An 18770-nucleotide genomic window follows, 5' to 3' on the forward strand; every position below is an offset into this window, starting at 1 on the left:
GGGAACTTTCCAGCCACTAGTGTCTTTTCTACTCTCATCTGAACTTCTCTGCTTTGCAATCCAGACACATTTGATGTTCCCAATAGGTGTTTTCTTCTGAGGGTTAGATCAAAAGACAGCAGCTTGAGAGTGGGTAATGTCATGTTTCTGGGTACAGCTGTGCATTCTTAAAGAGAAGATGCTGCTGTTTGGCCTTTGCTTTCTCCAGGTACTTATGATGTTGCTATTTACGAAAGCTTCCAGGGAAAAGGTGGTGCCAAAAGGAATAAATAGATAAACCCCTTTGACATCATTACTTCATTTTTTTTCTATCAAAAGCTGGTACATTATCTTATAAGTCAAACTGCAAATTTGCAATCCCACCATCTATGCTTGTAGAACAGAGTTTCTCAAAAAAAACAAGAGGAAGAGAAGAAAGCCTGTAGCATACAATTCAAAACAGTACCCTTCATATTCACTGATTCTGTGGCTGGCTCAAGATTTTCAATTCCAAGTTTGAAACATTTACTCTCAATCCCGATTTGTGTTCAAATTCTGTATGATGGTGGAAACCTTATTGGAACAAATGTCAAATGTTTGTTGGTTTTGTTACTTGTCTGTGTGGAAATTTTCTAGCAGATGAAGTTAACTTAGAGTTTATAAGGGATTAAGTGGGTGTTGGTTTGCTGCTTTATTTGGGGAACAATTATTCAGTAGAAATACTTGTTTCTTCCCATGCTTTGTTTAAACAAAATTTGAAATATCCACATTGGATTATATGATTTGTCACAAGCTTCCTAACAAGTCAAAGCAGAATGAGATTTATGTGCTTTTTCACCAGAAACAATTTCATGTCCCAACAGAAATGGAAATGACTCTTCTCAGAAACCATTCAAGTCAAAGTGGGAGGAGATAATCTGTAAGGAGATATTACTTTCTCAAAAACAACCTCACATCATTTAAGGTGTGGTTGGCTTTGGCAGTTTACCAAAAGGAAACCTACTAGATTTCAAATCACCCACCAAGCCAAGCAATGCTGAAACAAAGCTTTGTTTAACTCTTGCATGCACCACACTAACCCTGCTGCTATCCACAACTGCAGCTTAATTTAACGTGAATGAAAGTATTATAAGATAGAGGTAAAAACTAACCCAAATGTTCAAGCTGAGATCCAATATAAACAGATTTCTGAACATGCACTGTAATAAGGAGAGCCTGTTTACAATAGGGTATGAAATTCAAGTGTCATATAAGGAAGTGGTGGTTTCTTTTGACTAAGATTTGAATAGTAAAGATTCAAGTTATATAGAAATGCATTTGTAAAGAAGTATTAATATCACAGATTTATGTGGGTTTTCCTGTGTACTGATCAAATATGTTGGTGTTAAAATAGACTTGTTTCACATAGAGAGGTAACTGAAAACCGTAACACTGAAATTTGAGAACAAAATGGTCTTGCTTCTGCATTCCAAATTGAAAAATGCATGTTAATAACTTCATTCTGATGATAAAACCATGAAAAATAATACCCTAAATAGTGTTGAGTCAATTTTCTGATAAAATAAATTTATTTTCCTATTTGTGATTAAAATGACCTATAGTAAGATGATTTTTTTTTTAACTAGGTGTTAATTAAAAATATGGAAATGGCTTTAAAAACATTGCAGCTCACACTGGAGGAATTACCATAGCCAATTTGTTCTCAAAACCATGCCTGTTTTGAGATGTTTGTAAGATGTCTAAGTTACTGGTTGTTTTTCTGCATGATTGTTTCCAAAGCAAAATGTGATTCCAATAAAAACAGTAATTGAATTTACAGTCCACAGGACAAATTGTTGTTTTAACAGAAACTTACACACTCAAGCAAAGACTTTATGTTTTAGGTCTAATAAAGAACACAAGCTTCCCTGTTTTATGTGACCGTATATCCTGAAAAGTTTTCTAATGCAGCATATTTTTTAAAAAAAATCTATATTGTTGTTTTTAAATTGTGTGAGCAATTTTTTTTTCTCATTTTGGCTCTGAATCAATATTCTTTAAGGGTTTTTTTGTTGGCGTTGTTTTTAAATGCAACCTTTTAAATGTTAGAGCAGCTATTTCTGTAACATCAGCTAGGAGAGAATCAATATGCACAAGCCTATTCACATCTAACACACCTGATGGCTGCATGGAGTTTAGAGAGAGCTTATTCCTGTGTCATTGTGTGCTACAGAAATGTACAGAGTATGGGGCAGTTGTGCAAGGGGCTTGTCTGTGACCAGTCCTGCATGGAAAAAAATGCTGGTTTCAGAGGAAGTAGATAGGAAGGGAAGGCTGTTCAAGAGTGGTGGCAGATAAAGGTGGGAGGTGGGACCTCATGATTGTGATTACTCATTACTGCATCAACAGCAAAAGATTGTTTTTTTGCAGTTAGACTTTGTCTGCAGGAGCTCCCAATCACTTCCTGAACCTTCCTGGTTTCAAAAGTTTCTTCTAATTTTTTTCTATTTTGGGGGAATCTCCTTGGTGCCTTTCTTTCATGTAGATTGTACTTGTGTTTAGATGAAGCCTGAAGACTGTTACTTAGTGAACAAAGAGAAATGTAATGGGGTAATGCCTGCTTTAACTGGTGCGTACACATTGTGAGACATGCTAGAGATAGGCATGTCTACATTAGCATTTTTTTATCAGTCTTAGGGCTGAACTAAAGCCCTGTAGAACAGTTATGGTTGGGGAGACATTGCTGCATCTCAGATGTGACACCTGGAGAAAACAGCTGTGCTGATGGCCATCTGACTTTCACCATACATGCTCAGAACTGCATGGGGAATGTGTGGTGCTGTTAATGTTTCTACAGTGGTCCTTTGAATATAAAAGTCACTATTTCATATTTCCCAGCACCAGGCAAACCGAAGAGCCTGAGTGAAGAACCCATCTTTCCTAGGTTCTCTTTATAGTCAGTGGGAGAGGTGGCAGGCTGTGCTTGCTGTGGGCCAGGGCAGGTGTATTAAGCAGTTGTTAGGTTCTTAATTTGTCTTAGCTGCTCTGACTGTGTCTCAGGAGATGCAGTCATCTTTGTGCTTAGTACAGAGAGGGACTAAGGGGGTTGACAAAGACCCTAAACAGGGTGTGATGAATACCATCTCCCTAAGCATTTTAATTCTTACAGGCCATTTTGTTGGCAAAGGCAAATGCTCTTATGCAAGTTGATTTTCTAAGAGTATGAAACTGCAGCAAGTCTTTATAAAATGTATAAAGCCTCCTCCCAGAAAATGGTACCAAAATGCACCTGGCCAAGTATGCTTTCACATTTTTATCATAAGGTTTTCAGCATTCATAGCAGATCTTTCCCAATTAAATGATTTGGAAAAAGAGGATGTTAAATTCCAGCCAGATGAGGTCGATGCCACCAAAATATTAGACTGCCTGTTGTGCATTGAGTTCAACAGCAACTACTTTTATGATTTTCTAATGTGGTCAGATGACTAATAAACAAACAACAAAAATGAACAAACAAGCATTTAAAAATATTTTTAGCTAGCTGATTACTGTAGGAATGATTTTTATGGATTGTCTTCTTTTTTTTTTTTTCCTTTTTTTTTTTGGGGTGGGGGTGAAGTGTTAATGTCTTTAAGTTCCTATTAAGTATAACTAAACAGCCAGAATAGGAGCTGCTTGCTCTTTGCTTGTTTGGTGAGTGCCCTTGAAACAGAAGGGGGGAATTCTTGCCATGCAAGATTCTGGGTACTGTAAAAAAAAGAAAAAAAAAATCCTCCCCCTCCCAAATCTTTATGCATTGTTTTTAACAGATTGTTAACCTCAAGCATTAAAATGGTGAGACAAATCCTAAAAAGCCACGAGAGTTGCTAAAAATATTTGTTATTTGGTTCTTTTTGCTTGCAGTCTAGTTTTTTAGCTTTCAAGATTTATGTTTTCAATCTTTCCTCTGCAACTGTAAGAGTTAGACACTGACTTTATTTTTAAATGAAAACTGAGATTCTCTTGTAATCCCATAACTCTAGGAGATTTGGCAATGCTAAACACAATGTGAATTTAGAGTGACCATTCCAAGGTGAATCATTTAGTAATATGTCCTCAGCATGAAAGCCAACTGAGGATTTTTTTTTTTTTGTCTCTTATTTTGTCTTTCTGAATTATCTGTGAGTTAACAGTAATGATTGTAAGCTTGGTAAAAGCAGAAGTGAATTACTACAGCTTACTAAAATCAGGCTTTTTCTTTTCTGGTGTGTTTAGATACTCTTACAGAACCTAGGTATTAAGGACATTCTGCATTAAGATATCTCTAGAGAGGAAGGCTTTGGTTGTTTTTGTAGAAGCACTCTTCTCTACTCAATTGAGCATTAAAATTGGCAGTAGTTCCTGGAGTAGCAAGAAAATCCTTGTAGTTGTCCTCATATAGTTACTGAAAACAGTAAGAGGATATGTAAAAGCTTTAACTCCAAGGAAAAAAAATATTTATAATCGTGACAGTGTGTTTCCTTACAATAATTTATGGGGAAAATGTAGGAAAGGAGGAACACAAGCTATAAATAATATTCCATATGTAAACATAATGGCAGTAGCAAATTCTTTTTATTTAAAAATGAATATTGATGTTCATTAATATAGATTACATTTCAGATGACTCTGATGTCCTTGAGGCCAGATGTCACTGACTGATTTACAGCTTCCTGGGGGGGAAGAGTAGATCCTGTTTTGTCAATGCGGGCACTAAATTGCTTCAGATAGCTATTTTGGACTAGATTAATTACTGATGTATTGTCAGCAAAGTTGATTCACATCTCAGCCCAGAAACATGGAAAATGATCTTTAGAACATAGTAGCTTGAATTCTGAAATGCAAGAAAAAGAGCATAAAGTATTCCTTTGACTTCCTGAACTTTCCTTTCATTTAAGGAATAGTAGTTTGAAAACTCCTGCCTAGGAACATGCACACAGCATTTCCATGTGCACCATTAGCAGCTGGAAAACATGCTTCAGAGGCCGAGTTTAGTCCCTCGTTGATCTTAATTCTAATTCAAATATTAATAGAAATGTGTACAGTGAAGGTGTTCAGAAGGAAGCTCTGCCATCTTAGTCACACTGCATAGGTCATGTATCTGGATTAAGTTTTTAAATGCTTCACAATATCCTTTAGTCCTTTGGACCTTGTGTATAGTATTGCTGCACAATAGGATGGCAAATATATTTGCACAGCTATCAGTAGCCTCCTAGAAACCTCCTGTGGGAACACTGGTGGGTGATGCCTCAGAAGGCAGGTAGGATTTGTTGTGTTTCCATATGCTGGCAGGTTGAAGAGTGGAGGGGAAAAAGGCAGGCTGGTTTGAGTGAGTGTGAGACAGTGCATCTCTGTCCATTAGTTATTCATTCAAATTTAACCACATGAAATACAGGCAGCTAACAAACCGTATCTTGTAAATGCCTTTTATTCCAGCAACTGAAATTCAGCACATTTGTAGGTGTGCAGCTGGGCATGCTTAGCATGAATGGCAAACTAATGTAAATCCTGTATTAAATATTTTGTTTCACAGCCAATCTCACATACACATACAAGAGAGAAGGCTGTGCAAGTCTCTGGGAGCATAAAGTGCCATGGCATACAATTAGAAACTGCACAGATTATATAAATACAGACACAAAGAACACCCTTTGTAAAATGCATCTGTCATCCATATAAAATCAAACCCATATCCACTGAAAGGCCACTGAGAGTCTTTGGAAGATGTTACAAGGCTTTAGAAGTGGACCATGTTGAACATGGGATTTTTTTTCCAATCCTAATAAATAATTATTTTCCTATTTTTGGTAAGAGTAGCTGAAGAATTTATGTTAAGACTGCAGAGGAGTACAGAATTTCAGATAATATCAAGCTGAAAAGGTGTTTTTATAAAGTGTTTCTATGATACAAAAGCCTTGTATCAGAGGCAAATACTCCCCATCCCCCAGTCTCTTTTCTAATTTATGAAATAAGTAAGCATAAACTATAAATTCTAATTCTCAGAAAGTATGTTAGTAAATCCAAACTGACCTTGACCTCAGCTTTGCTAATTTCCAAACTGGTATTTATTCCAGGAGTAGATTGTTTCCCTTCATACTACATACATAAATACAGCAAACCTTTCCAATGACTTGAATTAGAGTGTAAGTAAATAGCTGGTTTTAATCTACATAATATTTTGAGAGCAGAGGTTCTGTGCTATGACTATTAAGATATATTCAGCAGCCATTTGTGTAATGCTAAAACCTCTTACATATATTATTAAAAGTAATACTATCAGCCAGGGCTTGTTTTATACCACAGAAACTTAAATAATAAAATACAGTGTGGATAAAATCTGCAATAATAGTAACTTAAGCAAAATTAATTCAAGTAACAGATAACATCAGGGGGGAAATGTAATAGTATATTGGTAAGTTATGCAAAGCTAATTTTATAATAACTACCACATCTGTGGAACTCATTTATTAGAATGCTTTACCAATCTTCTTTCCTGACATTATTCTGTTTTAGAAATTTTCCTGTGTGCTATTTTATTGTCTTTGCTCTGCCTACATTTGCTCAAAAAAGGTAATTTACTAGCTATCAACAACAAGAAAAGTGTGTGGGTTTATGTACAGAACACAACACTTTTTATATATACTTCCTTTTAGTCACACTTTTACTTGAAAGAATTCCTGAGAAAAATTGTGGCATGGGGCTATAAATGGAGGGCAGCATTTGAACACTTGCTGCAGTCCTTAGCTGTGACTGCACCGAGGACTAGAGTGGGAAAGTAAAAGGTGACGGTGAATGGTATTACCCTCATTAACCTCTGCTGAATGTTAGAGCTGCCTCTATCCTGCTCTAACTTGTCCAGATTCAAGTGGTCTTTTGGCACCCCACCACACCTAGGAATTAGTAAGAATATTGCATTTAACTTCTGCTCCCTCCGGTCTCCTTTGGCACATCCTTTTATCTGCACTGACACTGATATGCCATCTGCATTTCTGCAACTGCTTAACAATTTCTTTGTATTTGAATTCTGATGGACCCATTGAACTGCAATGAGCAGAAAAATACTGCCAATTAATTTTAAGGCATTATCATCTTGCCAAACTGTTTCTCACATTTCAATAGTTATATTGATTCAAGAGGGCACATTGAGTAATACATCTTTGTCATAGTGAATAATGCCCACATAATGACAAATCTTCAGGAATTAAAAAAAGGAGAAAGAAATTTTTTTATGTAGGTCAGTGGAGGTAATTCACCATAAATTTACTCAGACTTCAGAAACTAGCAACATTTTTTAAAGCCACTGTAACTGTATAAAACTTACTGTGTCTCCTTCTCTGTTTTTAAATAGATTTTACTACAGAGACATTGGTGCCATTAAGCATGAGGTTTTGTTCAAAGGAAATACAAAGACTTAATTGTATTTTCTAAAGAAAGTATTGCATCAGAAGGACTCATTTAAATACGTTTGTTGGCTTCAGGCTCTCACCACAATTCAACTCATTCGTTCTAATTTTCCCCTGGACTTGTTAAGGACACAATGTATAGGCAGGAGCAATGCAGAATGGCATTTTTAGGTCACTATATTTTGGCTGTAAACTGTAGTACTGCTTATAAACTTATTATTACTAAACAAAATACTTCATATTCTACACTGAAGTTTTGCAGTTTTCTAAAAAAAAAAAAGTTTGGCTGAATGTTGAGACTATTATAGCTCATTAAAGACACTCGTTCTGCTGTAATTTAGTTATTTCTTAATGACCCAAGGGTTATTATTAGACACAGAATAGATGAGTAAAGAATGGCTTTCTTTAAAAGGACACAGTGAAGTAAAAATATTATTCTAAAACAGTATGTATAAAAAAAGGCATTTGATCAGCAAGAAACTGATTTTTAAAACTTAGACTATTTTTATACATTGCTTCATTTTTTGAAATTTGGACTAGAAAGAATAAATAGAATAATTATTTAATCTAAACAAAAAGAATATTTTCAGTAAATAACTAACAAAAAAAATGTTATTTTAACAAAGCAGGAATAATTGTGAATTCTCATCCCATTCAGCTAGTATTTTTAGCAAGAAAATATAAGGTAAGAAATCAGAGAAAGTGGAAATGTTTGCTAAATCCAACAAACCTCTAGAACAAAGCTTCTTTTGATTTCAGAAAGAGTGACATTTAGCTCAACTTAAGGCTTTTTCATTTTGATACAAGAACTAAACTTTCTGACCATTTGTTTTATCAGTCTTGTAGGCATTAGCACAGTGCTGTAAAATTTGAGTGATACAGGAAAATGCTTCTATAAAATCTGATTTTCTCCTCACTTTAATTCTGAAAATCTTTGTGTCAGTCATTTGGGTTCTTATAAACATGGGCTAACACTGTCTACCATTTTTTAGCATGGTCATGCATGACAGAGGATCTTGAAGATAATGAGAGAGTCCAAACGTCACTTCTAAAAAACTTTTAGGACTACAAAAGGGATTTACTTGAATGTGGTAAAGCACAATGCCAAGGTCTCTTCTCAGTTTTTGCTATCACTTTTGCAAATGTGCGGAACCTTTAATACTTTCAGCAGGTTTAAATGTAGCAAGTAATTAAATAACCAAATATCAACCTTGCAATGATTTCAAAGGTATGAGGAAATTAATTTATGGGAGTTGCAATTACCCTGATGTGAATTAATGTAGCCGAGTTAACGCCATCCAAGCAAAATCATGTTTATAATAGCTGACTCAGAACTAGAACATCTGCCTGGTATTCTCGGTGGACACTTCCTGGCATAGAGGCCCTAAACACACCATTTTAATATACCCTGTTCCATGCTCATTCAAAAATGCCTATTTGAAATGCACTTTAAAAAAACAAAACCAGACAAACCAAAACACACAGCATAAAACCTTGTTCCTTTAGAGGACTCGGAGACACCTTTTGCGCCACTCACAAGAGCCAGAGCACAGACTAATTGCTGCATCCAGTCACTATGGGGAGGGAGGGGAAGCCATTTCCTTGTCAGATCGTTCTTGGAGCTGCAGTTCGCACACCAGCCAAATACCAGTGAGGTTCCCATGTTTGTTGGAAGGAGAAATAGGAGCAAGCTGATGAAGCAGCAAAAAACTTGGGACTATGAACAACTCTTAAATTATAGTATATTAAAATACAGTAAAATAGTTTTCTTAGGGCTTTATTTGATGCAATGTCACTGCAGCTCCACTTCAGCTGTCTCCTTTGACTGAACACCCTAGTGGCCAGAGGGACCCTTTAATTCCAAAATACAAGATACCTGTTCAGAAGTGACAAATTTGCACTGGGAAGATTGCATGTTTTCTAAACTTAATTATCTACATGAGTAAGAAGCTGCACTGTTACGAAATTATGAAAATCATCTCTTCTTTCCAAGTGGTATAAAGAGGGTCCCTTGAGGTGCAGCTAGAAATTAAAGCTGGTCTGTAATCATTTTCAGTATGCTTTTCAGTTCTGAGCACCTGGGTAGTAACAAAAAAGGTATTGTTTTTTGTTGTTTTCCATTTCATTTCCAATTTAAAAATGTGCAATAAACCTCTGAGCAATAATTAACCCCTTTCCCTGCTCTGATAGAAGAAGGCATTCCTTCAGATACCGATCCATCATTCATAGTATCACCAATAGCTGAAGAGACAGAATCTAAGATGTAGAGTTTTGTTCTTTTTGTTTTGTTTTGTTATAAAGCTGTTTTTCTATGAGTCTCCTACCTCATTTATTCCCATTGGAACCCAGCCACTAATGACCTTTATTCTCCAGAATATAACATGCATTTGCTTCTGAGACTGAATGACATTACTTTTAATGCATTAATCAGCCAGCAGCGAACATTTATTCGAGTCAACACCTCTGGGCTTTCACCCCATACTGCTCCACAACATCAGGATCTGCCTGACCCAGGCAGCACAAGAGAGACATTTATAGTCTCTGTCAGGACAAAGTTTTTGAAAGCAGGCTTTTTGTGTGGTTGGATGTCTTTGGGCTGATGCTCTTTCGTCTTGTAGAGAGCAGGAGGATGTTCTAACTCATGCATTTCTTGTGTTTGATTTTTGGTAGGGATCTGAAAGGATGCTGGAAGAGTTCTGTCCAGAGGTGGATTCCTTCAAGGAAGATGATGTGGCTTATGTCACTGCTGAAGATCAGAAATCCACAGTGGATGAAATCCCAAATGAAATTATAGACAATCTCGAGGTAATATTACTAGAAAGCTTTTCACTATTTCTGTCTATGGTTAATTAGCTAGCTTAGCCATAGTGAATATAAACTGCATTCATGCTAAAGCTGGCAAAAAGCACATCCATATGCTGTAAAAATGTGAATTAGCCTCTATAAACAACTCGTTTAGTCAGCTTACATGTGATAAGATAAAAAATATTCAGTAATATAACAACATACACAATCAGCATTACTACGTGTTAAGAAACATGGGCCAAATCCTGCTTTCAGTGATGTCAGTGATAAAATTCTTTTTCAGGGGTTCAGGATCAGCTGCTGTGATGGAGCATATGCAATATGTGCTTGATATAGATTGTTAGATGCATCTATGTTACACATCTTAAAATATGTATAAGAAATAACCCATTTATGCCAATTCTAGACTTCATTTGGTAGGTGCCAAACTACACAAAAAGTGCCTTAATTGAACAAATCAGGTTTTGGTATGTGCTGTGCAGGCTCTGAGGAGTCCATGAATTCTTTCTATGGGGCTCATGAAAGGGAAGGAAGCTATTGTCAGTGGATTTAAATTTGTTGTAGGATGATCTGCTTCTCTACAGGGAGGTCTGTAAATTGCAACATGGAAAGCCAGCAGAGTAGATCATAGTTGTTTTGTAAACTACTCCTTCAAACATATGAAATTATTGAAAGCAAGTCAGCTAGAACTTGGTTCCACAGAATGGTAAGGGCAGGATCATCTAGTCCAATCCTGCCTGCCAGAGCAGATTCACCTAGAGCAGGTTGCACAGAACAGCATCCAGGTGGGCTTTGAATAACTCCAGACATGGAGACTCCACCACCTCTTTGGGCAGCTTGTGCCAGTGCTTCACCACTCTCAATATAAAGACGGTCCTCGTCATGTTTAGCTGGAACTTCCTAGTTTAGATGGAGCTTCCTATGTTTAAGTTTGTGCCCAGTTACCTCTGTCCCTGGACACCACTGAGAAAAGACTGGCCCCATCCTCCTGACATCCACCCTTTAAGTATTCCACCAAGGAACTGGTGGAATTTGGTTTTATTTTCACCAACCAGGTGTCATTAGGCACTACTTGAGATACAGCACATTGCACATTGTTGACCATGCAGCAGTTTATTAAATAGTTAACATAATATTAACTGAAAATAGTGTGATACTGACAAATTGCTTTACATGGATGATGTGTAAATGGGAAATATAAATCAGAATAATGATGCCATCATTAGATCTACTTGTATGATTTCATATTCCATTTCAACTTGTCATTTAGAAACAGGAGGGAACCTGGCCAATGTTGTCTTATTATTGTCCCTGCCTACAGAAAACATGCAATGCCTGATTTTCATTTGACCTTGATTTCATTGATATCAGTGCTACAAGCTTTTTTTTTTCCTTTACAAAAACTGCACAGATAAGAAAAATGCCAATTTTTTTGTCTTTTGCACTCTGCCTATATACACTTTTTTAAAAAGTTTTCCACCAATGTATCTTTTTTTTTCTACCTCATTTCTCAGTTTCTTAACCTCTGAGGCAATCTTGTAAGATTTTCACCTGACGCATGGTCAAACTGATACCATTTTGTTCTTATGTGTGAACTGTGACTTCACATTTTGCATTATGTCTCCAGGGAACAGAAGGCAGCTGCTGCTTTAGTTGAGTCTAGAAAATAACTTTTAATCTGAAATCACAGTGCGGGCACTCAGTGATCACAGCAGCAGCCATAGTGAAGTATGGTGGCAGCTGATTTCCACTGAAGGTAGCATCTGAGACAGAGGGATGTAAAACTGAAGAAGAAAAGACATCCGGGGTGGCTGGGAGGGGATTAGCCTGGAGGATCAGTGTTCCACAGCAAAGCAAGTATACATATAATGGAAAGGAATAGGGAAATATTTGTTGATACTTGAGGATGAATTGCATATGGTGAAGACCATCCCCAAAGATACAAAGTTGAGACAGATATTCCAACCTTTTTATGCTAATCAGAGAACTTTGAAAACATTTTAGCTATGTTTGTCCATTGATAGATTGCAGTACAGACTAGGAGGGATTTCTAGGACTAGCACACCAAAACATTCCTAAAATGGCAACTTACTGCAAGCTTTTTTGGGCCATATCCATTCACTTCAGCAACATTACATGAAGTCCATTAAGAATGTAGCTGTAAATTTTGGAATAGTTTATGTGAAGCCTGTGAAGGACCTTGGGGCCTGTTCCAGTTGTTTAAACAAAACTTACTGAATCTTGGAAAGACTGTCATTGAACTCCTTCTATTTCTCACGTACTTTTGCAGTGATGAATGCTGATGTTGAGAAAAATATGTAAAGTCCACGTAAACACCCAGTATTTGTAGCCTTTTTTCCAGTGAGCCCATCTTTCCAAGTGCTGTAGAATTACAAATTGCTACATGTTGTTACTGCCAAAGATTTCACTAAAATATGTCACAATCCTTATACCTTCCCCACAAATGTTAGAATGCAAATTAGTGTCTACAGCAGCCTGGATTTCCAGAATGAGATACACATTCGTAACTGTGTTTGTAATTAAGAAAGACAAGCAAAATGACAGAAAGACTTTTTTTTTTTTACTGTTCATTTTCAGTAATGCTTTTTAATTCCATCAATGTTTCAATAAAATGCACTACACTAGAGAACATACATCTGCAACAAAGGAAAACAGTGGCAACAACCAAATCCCAGATCAATTTTTCTGATTTGGTGTTTATTGGTACAGACTGCCTGAGAGTACAGGCAAATTAGCCTATCTCCCAAGACAAGGTGACATGAGAAATGGCTGTCCCAGATCAATTCCTGTCCGCAGCAGTCATACCATACATCGGCATTGTGCACACTTGTATGATAAAGTATTATCCCTTAATTATAGGCTGAAACACCATTGTGGCTGCAAAACAGGAAGGTGTGTAGGATAATGTCTGTCTTGCTACACTACAGTGTGTCAAAACCACAAAGACAATGTGCAGCCTAAGATAGCTCCATCAGAACCACTTTTTTTTTCTCGTTCTCTTTACAGGCAGAGATAAACGAAAAGCCACAAATGCAAGAAGAAGCTTATACAGAAAGTCCTAAATAGCCAGATAAGAAAGGTGATGTTGAATTTTACACAAATTGGACATTAGGGGATGGTTTGCACAGACTGGCTCCCTGCCTGAATGTTATAAAGGAAGAGGGTTCTTTTAACATTAACCTAGGAGTAGTTCATCCCAGTTCCTCAAATTCACTGTGTCCTGCCAGTGTTGTTATTTAGTTTAGACTTAAGCAGAAGCTTGTGAACAGAAGAATATGTAATTAAAACATGTTGCAGATCAGTTTATTTCTTAATAGAAACCCTACTTTTAAATAAATAAATCACTTAAGTTTCATTCTCTTTCCTTTTTCCAGCAATGAAGTATCTAACACTTTCTGCTTTACCCCTATTTTGAGGCACTGCAGATAAATCAGAGCATTTAATTAATATTATTTTATTTATTTATTAATATTAATATTATTAATTAAGCACTTTTGCAGAATCACAGAATGGTACAGGTTGGAAGGGACCTCTGGAGATCATCTAGTTCAGCCCCCCTGCTAAATCAGGTTTGCCTGGATTAGGTTGCACAGGAACGCATCCAGGTGGTTTTGAAAGTCTCCAGAAGAGACACCACCACCTCTTTGGGCAGCCTGTTCCAGTGCTCTGGCATCTGCACAGAAAAGAAGTTTTTCCCTACGTTTAGGTGAAACTACTTTTCACTGTAGTCATTTATTAATAATACATGTGTTATATAATTTCCAATTGCTTCTTAAGCTTTAAAACTATCTACACTTCCCTATTTCCACCACATTAATTGTATAAATGAGGAGTTTGCACTTTTGCGGTATTCCCAGGAAGATTTGCTTTTGATTTCAGTGGACAGTGTTCTGTGGAGCAATCTGGGAATGCTTCAGTCGCTGCTACTCCATGTGTGTTTCCCACGGAGTCAAGAGTCTCTTCATTCCCTGCTCCGTACCGCCCCCGCCGCGGGAGCCGCTCCACCGCACCCCAGCACCGCTGTCCCTCAGGGGCCGGGCGTGGCCGGCAGGGGGCGCCGTCTGCCCGCGCCTCAGCCGGGAGTGCGCCCGCCGCCAGGGGCTGGGTCTCATCCCTGACCAGGGCAGGGGTATGGGTCCCGGGGCCTGCCTCGGCCCCGTCGCCTGTTCCTGCCCGCAGGAGGGGCGTTCCTCGGTCCAGTGCTCCGCAGGTGGCACCTTTGTAACCAGCCGACTCCGAGCTGCCCTGTTTGCTCCTGCCAGTGCCGTACGGAGAGCTGCCCTCAGCTACAGAAAGCCAACTGTCTTCCTTCAGGTCTGAGGGAATACCTGACGAATTACTAATTTTACCTTTAAAGAAACCCTTTGGAAATATTTTAATCTTTGTAAATTATTCAGATTCCTGGTTGCCTTCTTTGTTGTCTTATTGACTTGAATTTTATTTTTTTTTTTTTTAATCAAAACTTTCTGGAATCAAAGCATCCTTTATTTTATACAGAAATTAATCTCCCAACATACTCTGCTAATGTCAGAAGTTTTCCTGGTTCTGAACTCAAACGTGAGAATAGAACTTCTGAGGAGATGTGTCCATATAAAGGAAAAAAAATACTCAAAATACGTTTTAGTGAAAATGTGTTGCTGGCAATTTACCATTGTTTAGCACTTCAGACTTAAATCTGAAGTCTACAGCATTCCCATCTCAGTGCCTCCCAAAAAGGGCATAACTATGATTTACGGTAAGACCAATCCTAAACAAAGACTTTTGCCCATATCTCTTCCTCCCTCTCCCGGATTTTGTAGAACCTCTGGGAAATTTTAAAATGCTTTGAACACTGTGCATATGAACATCGAGTATTACTGCAATGATTTGTTAGCGTTCAGTCATAGTACATATGCATAACAGCTGAGCTATTGCAGAAATCCAAAGCAAAGTTCCAATCCCACAAACAGGATTTCTAACTATCTTCCTGCTGAACCAAATAATGCCACCAATAAAAAGCTGCGGGGTTTTTTTTGGTAGAGAGAGGGAGAGTGGTTAGGAGGCTGAAGGAGGGAGTAAAAGGTAGACATAACATCTCTCTGAGCAGTCGAGTGTGTGTTCTGACACAGCATATGAACATCAAATTGAAGAATCCTTTAATGTCTTCAGAATGTTAATATGAAATGCAAAACGTCATGCCTTGTGTAGGAACAAAATGTTCAGATGCAATATGGTGCATTAGAAACAGTCTCCATTCTGCATTTCTGGCTTTTCCGTTGGTTTAAATCAGGCTTGTTGTTTTTCAGGTCTCTTGTGTCATGTTGAGCTACAGCTATAGTCATCTCTAAAAGTAATTATACTGTTATTCCTGAGACCTACAGTTGAGGCTTTAGTATAGCAATCTTTGATTATTTTTTTTTTCAACACTGTTGTTCTAACCTAGTTCCTTACAATACACACACTTAACATAGTTCCTAACAGGTTCTTACTCCACAGAACTTCCAGTTTAAATCAGTCTTACAGTCTTACAGAAAGGAAGAGAAAAAGTGTTATGTTCTACCTTGCCTGCCAGAGAAGTGAGGGTGTTTCAGGGGACAGAGGACAGATGTGAAACGGTCTAAGTTTTTCCTATACAAGGCATAATATTGATGCTTTTAGCATCTTCCTAGTAAACTCCTGGTTGCCACTAGGATTTTTTAATAAGACAATGAACAACTGGTAATTATCCTGTAGTAAAAGCTCAGCTCTGTTTTCAGGCATTGCTTTCCTGTCTTACACTGACAGAGTGATGGAAGTTTAGAAGCAGTGGAGAGCAGCCTTTATAGTATAAGCTGGCTTTAAAAAGGTGGGGAAAGACACAAAAAGGGAAATCAGTTTTTTACCTGTTTCATACTGGTTTGCCATGACCTTTTCTTCTAAGCTTTGCTTCTCTTCTGTGCCAAAACTTGATTTGAATTTGAGAATTACCACATTGTTTCCTTCCTAAAATTGTAACTGACATTCCTAGAAAACTTACTTTCCCAGAAAAGCCACCATACGTAGGCTGCAAATTCAGCTTTTCTTAAGTGAGAAAAGGACACTTCCTTCAATAACCTACGCTGCCAACCTGTGTGCAAAGTCAGCATTGGTCCATTTGAATTGGACTGTGAAGCACATGATTCAGCTGGTCAGCAATACACATTCATCCAGATATATGTACTGTGCACACCTGAAAGCCTCTAGAGCACAGGTTTGATCCTGGGCTGATCCAGGGGCATGTAGAAGAGGGCTGCACAGAAGAAAGGATGCTAACATGGTCTGTGCCCTCTGCTTGCACCTGTTTGTGGCAGAGTGTGGATGTGGCATGAACTTTAACCTAGCAAGGCTTGGTACGTAATCTATGGCTAACACCCATAGATTTATCGGGGTGTGATAGGGATGTTTACACTCTCATTAACACCAGCCAGGATGGCATGTCATCCAGCAGTGAGAGACAGTGCAGGGAACTGGATGGTCCACCCTCTTCCCTCATCACAGGGTGGGGTTACACAATATGCAGTCACATAGTTCTGTATGCTGGCAGTCTAGGGAGGGGTTGTGTTCAAGGTGAAATTACATCCACTTCTCTGCCACAGTGCACAAGGAAGTGACAGCAGTGACAAAACACAGGAGCAGCATTGCTTGCCACAAGCAAGTCAAAACTGAATGTCTCATTTCAGCCCATTTTGCTGTGGCACTTCGAGTGAGCAGGGCAAGCTTCAGGCTCCAGCAGTTGGGGATTCAGATTACAGGCACGTGAAAAAAAAATAAAAGAAAAATAATCAAAGGGTAGTTGCAGTGACTCATGTAATTGAGAGTCCCATTCAGATGCAGAGCATTAAACAGAACTTGGAATTAGTAATGCTGTAGAAAGAACAGAATGTAAAATATTTCCAGGGTAGAAACAAGTTGATTTTTTACATAGTAGACTGCTTGAAAGCATAGTAGTGCTGCTTTAAAACCTGTGCTGTCACTGACGGAACGAAGACTGCATTAAACATGTGGTGCTGTTCATGCGGTCTCCTGCACTCACAGTGTTGCTAGGCCTGTAGGTAGTTGTGTGTATTTTGCAGGTTTATGCAGCTGACTCAAAGAACAAAAACAGAAAAAGTGAGTTGCTACAAGCGTCCCAGCTTGTAAGGGGAAATAGAGGGGGCACTTGTCACCTGATGGAGATTGTTTAGAGGCTACGAGGAAGAATGGTCCATAAAAGCTAATTCACCTAAATGGATATGGTGTGTGTCCCTTCTGAGAAAGAACCCCATGGACCAGTATAGGTTGGGGACTGACCTGTTGCAGAGCAGCTCTGGCGAAAGAGACCTGGGGGTCCTGGTGGACAGAAGGATGACCATGAGCCATCAGTGTGCCCTTGTGGCCAAGAAGGCCAATGGCATCCTGTGGTGTGGTTAGTACATCAAGAGAGGTTCTACTCCCCCCTCTACTCTGCTCTGGCGAGGCCACATCTGGAATATTGTGTCCAGTTCTGGGCCCTTCAGTTCAAGAAGGATCTTCTTGAGAGAGGCAACTGCTTGAGAGAGTCCAGTGCAGCCTGTGAAGGGTGAGTGTCAGCAGGACAGAGCCAGGCTCTTCTCAGTGATGTCCAGTGATAGGACAAGGAGCTGGAACATAGGAGATTCCACATGAACGTAAGAAAATGCTTTGTGAGGGTGACAGAGCACTGGAACGGGTTTTGCAGAAAAGTTGTGTTCCTGTGTGACCTACTCTAGGTGATCCTGCTCTGGCAGTGGGGTTGGACTAGGTGCTCTTTCGAGGTGCCTTCTAACCCCTAACATTCTGTGATTCTGTGATTCCTGGAAAAACGCCACTTAAGCTGTATCAGTTTGGGATACTGATGTGGATGGTGATCCATGTTGGGAGCCTCAGCTGAAGTACTTTGTAGATGAGCCAGTTCCTCCAGTGACTGCAAGGAAGGCTCAGGATTTTGCCTCCCTCTGCTGAGGCTGGTCTATGTGAATATTTCAAAGTTTTGGTTTAGCTGTTTTTTACCATTTCTGAAGATATCTCACTGAACATTTTCATAATGTTTGAATCTTAAATCTTTTCAACTCCAGGCAAGACATTTTTCTTGTCTAAACAGTCTATTTTTATGATTGCATTGATTATAGTGTAAACAAATGTCATGTCTGGACAGAGCAGGATCAAATGTCCCAGGTATTGGCTATGAATGATGGTTAGGGAAAATACAGAAATAGGGCAACCTGAGAGTGATCCAGCACATAAAGGCCTTCCCTGCTCTTGATCAATGCTTTAGAAACCTGTGGAGCCAAAGTGTGCACCCAGCCCCAATGGTAGTTTTAAATCTAAGGACATCTCCATGGACTCAGTTGTCATCTCCAGGACTCAGTTGTACTCCTGACCACCATAGTTTTTGGTGCAGTAAGTTCCACGCCTTGATTTTGTGTTGTTATTTAACCCTGGCTGGAACAAATACAGGAGGTTCAAGATTCCTCATCTCAGAGGCTCTCAAGATCCTCAGTTTAATTGGTTGATTGTGTGTACTGAGGTGGTGTAAGTGGTTAACCATGAGGGCACTGACTTTTCATGTAC

At 38.6% G+C, this 18770-nt stretch overlaps 1 protein-coding gene across 1 annotated transcript in view; it reads left to right on the plus strand.

The window, feature by feature from the left end:
- The window catches only part of CABCOCO1 (ciliary associated calcium binding coiled-coil 1), a 55401-nt gene extending 42130 nt beyond the window's left edge, over window positions 1-13271 (plus strand). Inside the window, exons 6-7 of the mRNA XM_054382709.1 lie at window positions 10050-10223; window positions 13212-13271. Of these exons, the coding sequence (XP_054238684.1) occupies window positions 10050-10223; window positions 13212-13271 (234 nt within the window). The remainder of the gene's footprint in view (window positions 1-10049; window positions 10224-13211) is intronic.
- The last annotated feature ends 5499 nt before the right edge of the window (window positions 13272-18770 follow it).

Source organism: Indicator indicator, chromosome 7 (assembly GCF_027791375.1).
Source record: "Indicator indicator isolate 239-I01 chromosome 7, UM_Iind_1.1, whole genome shotgun sequence".
NCBI classification, from domain to species: Eukaryota; Metazoa; Chordata; class Aves; order Piciformes; family Indicatoridae; genus Indicator; species Indicator indicator.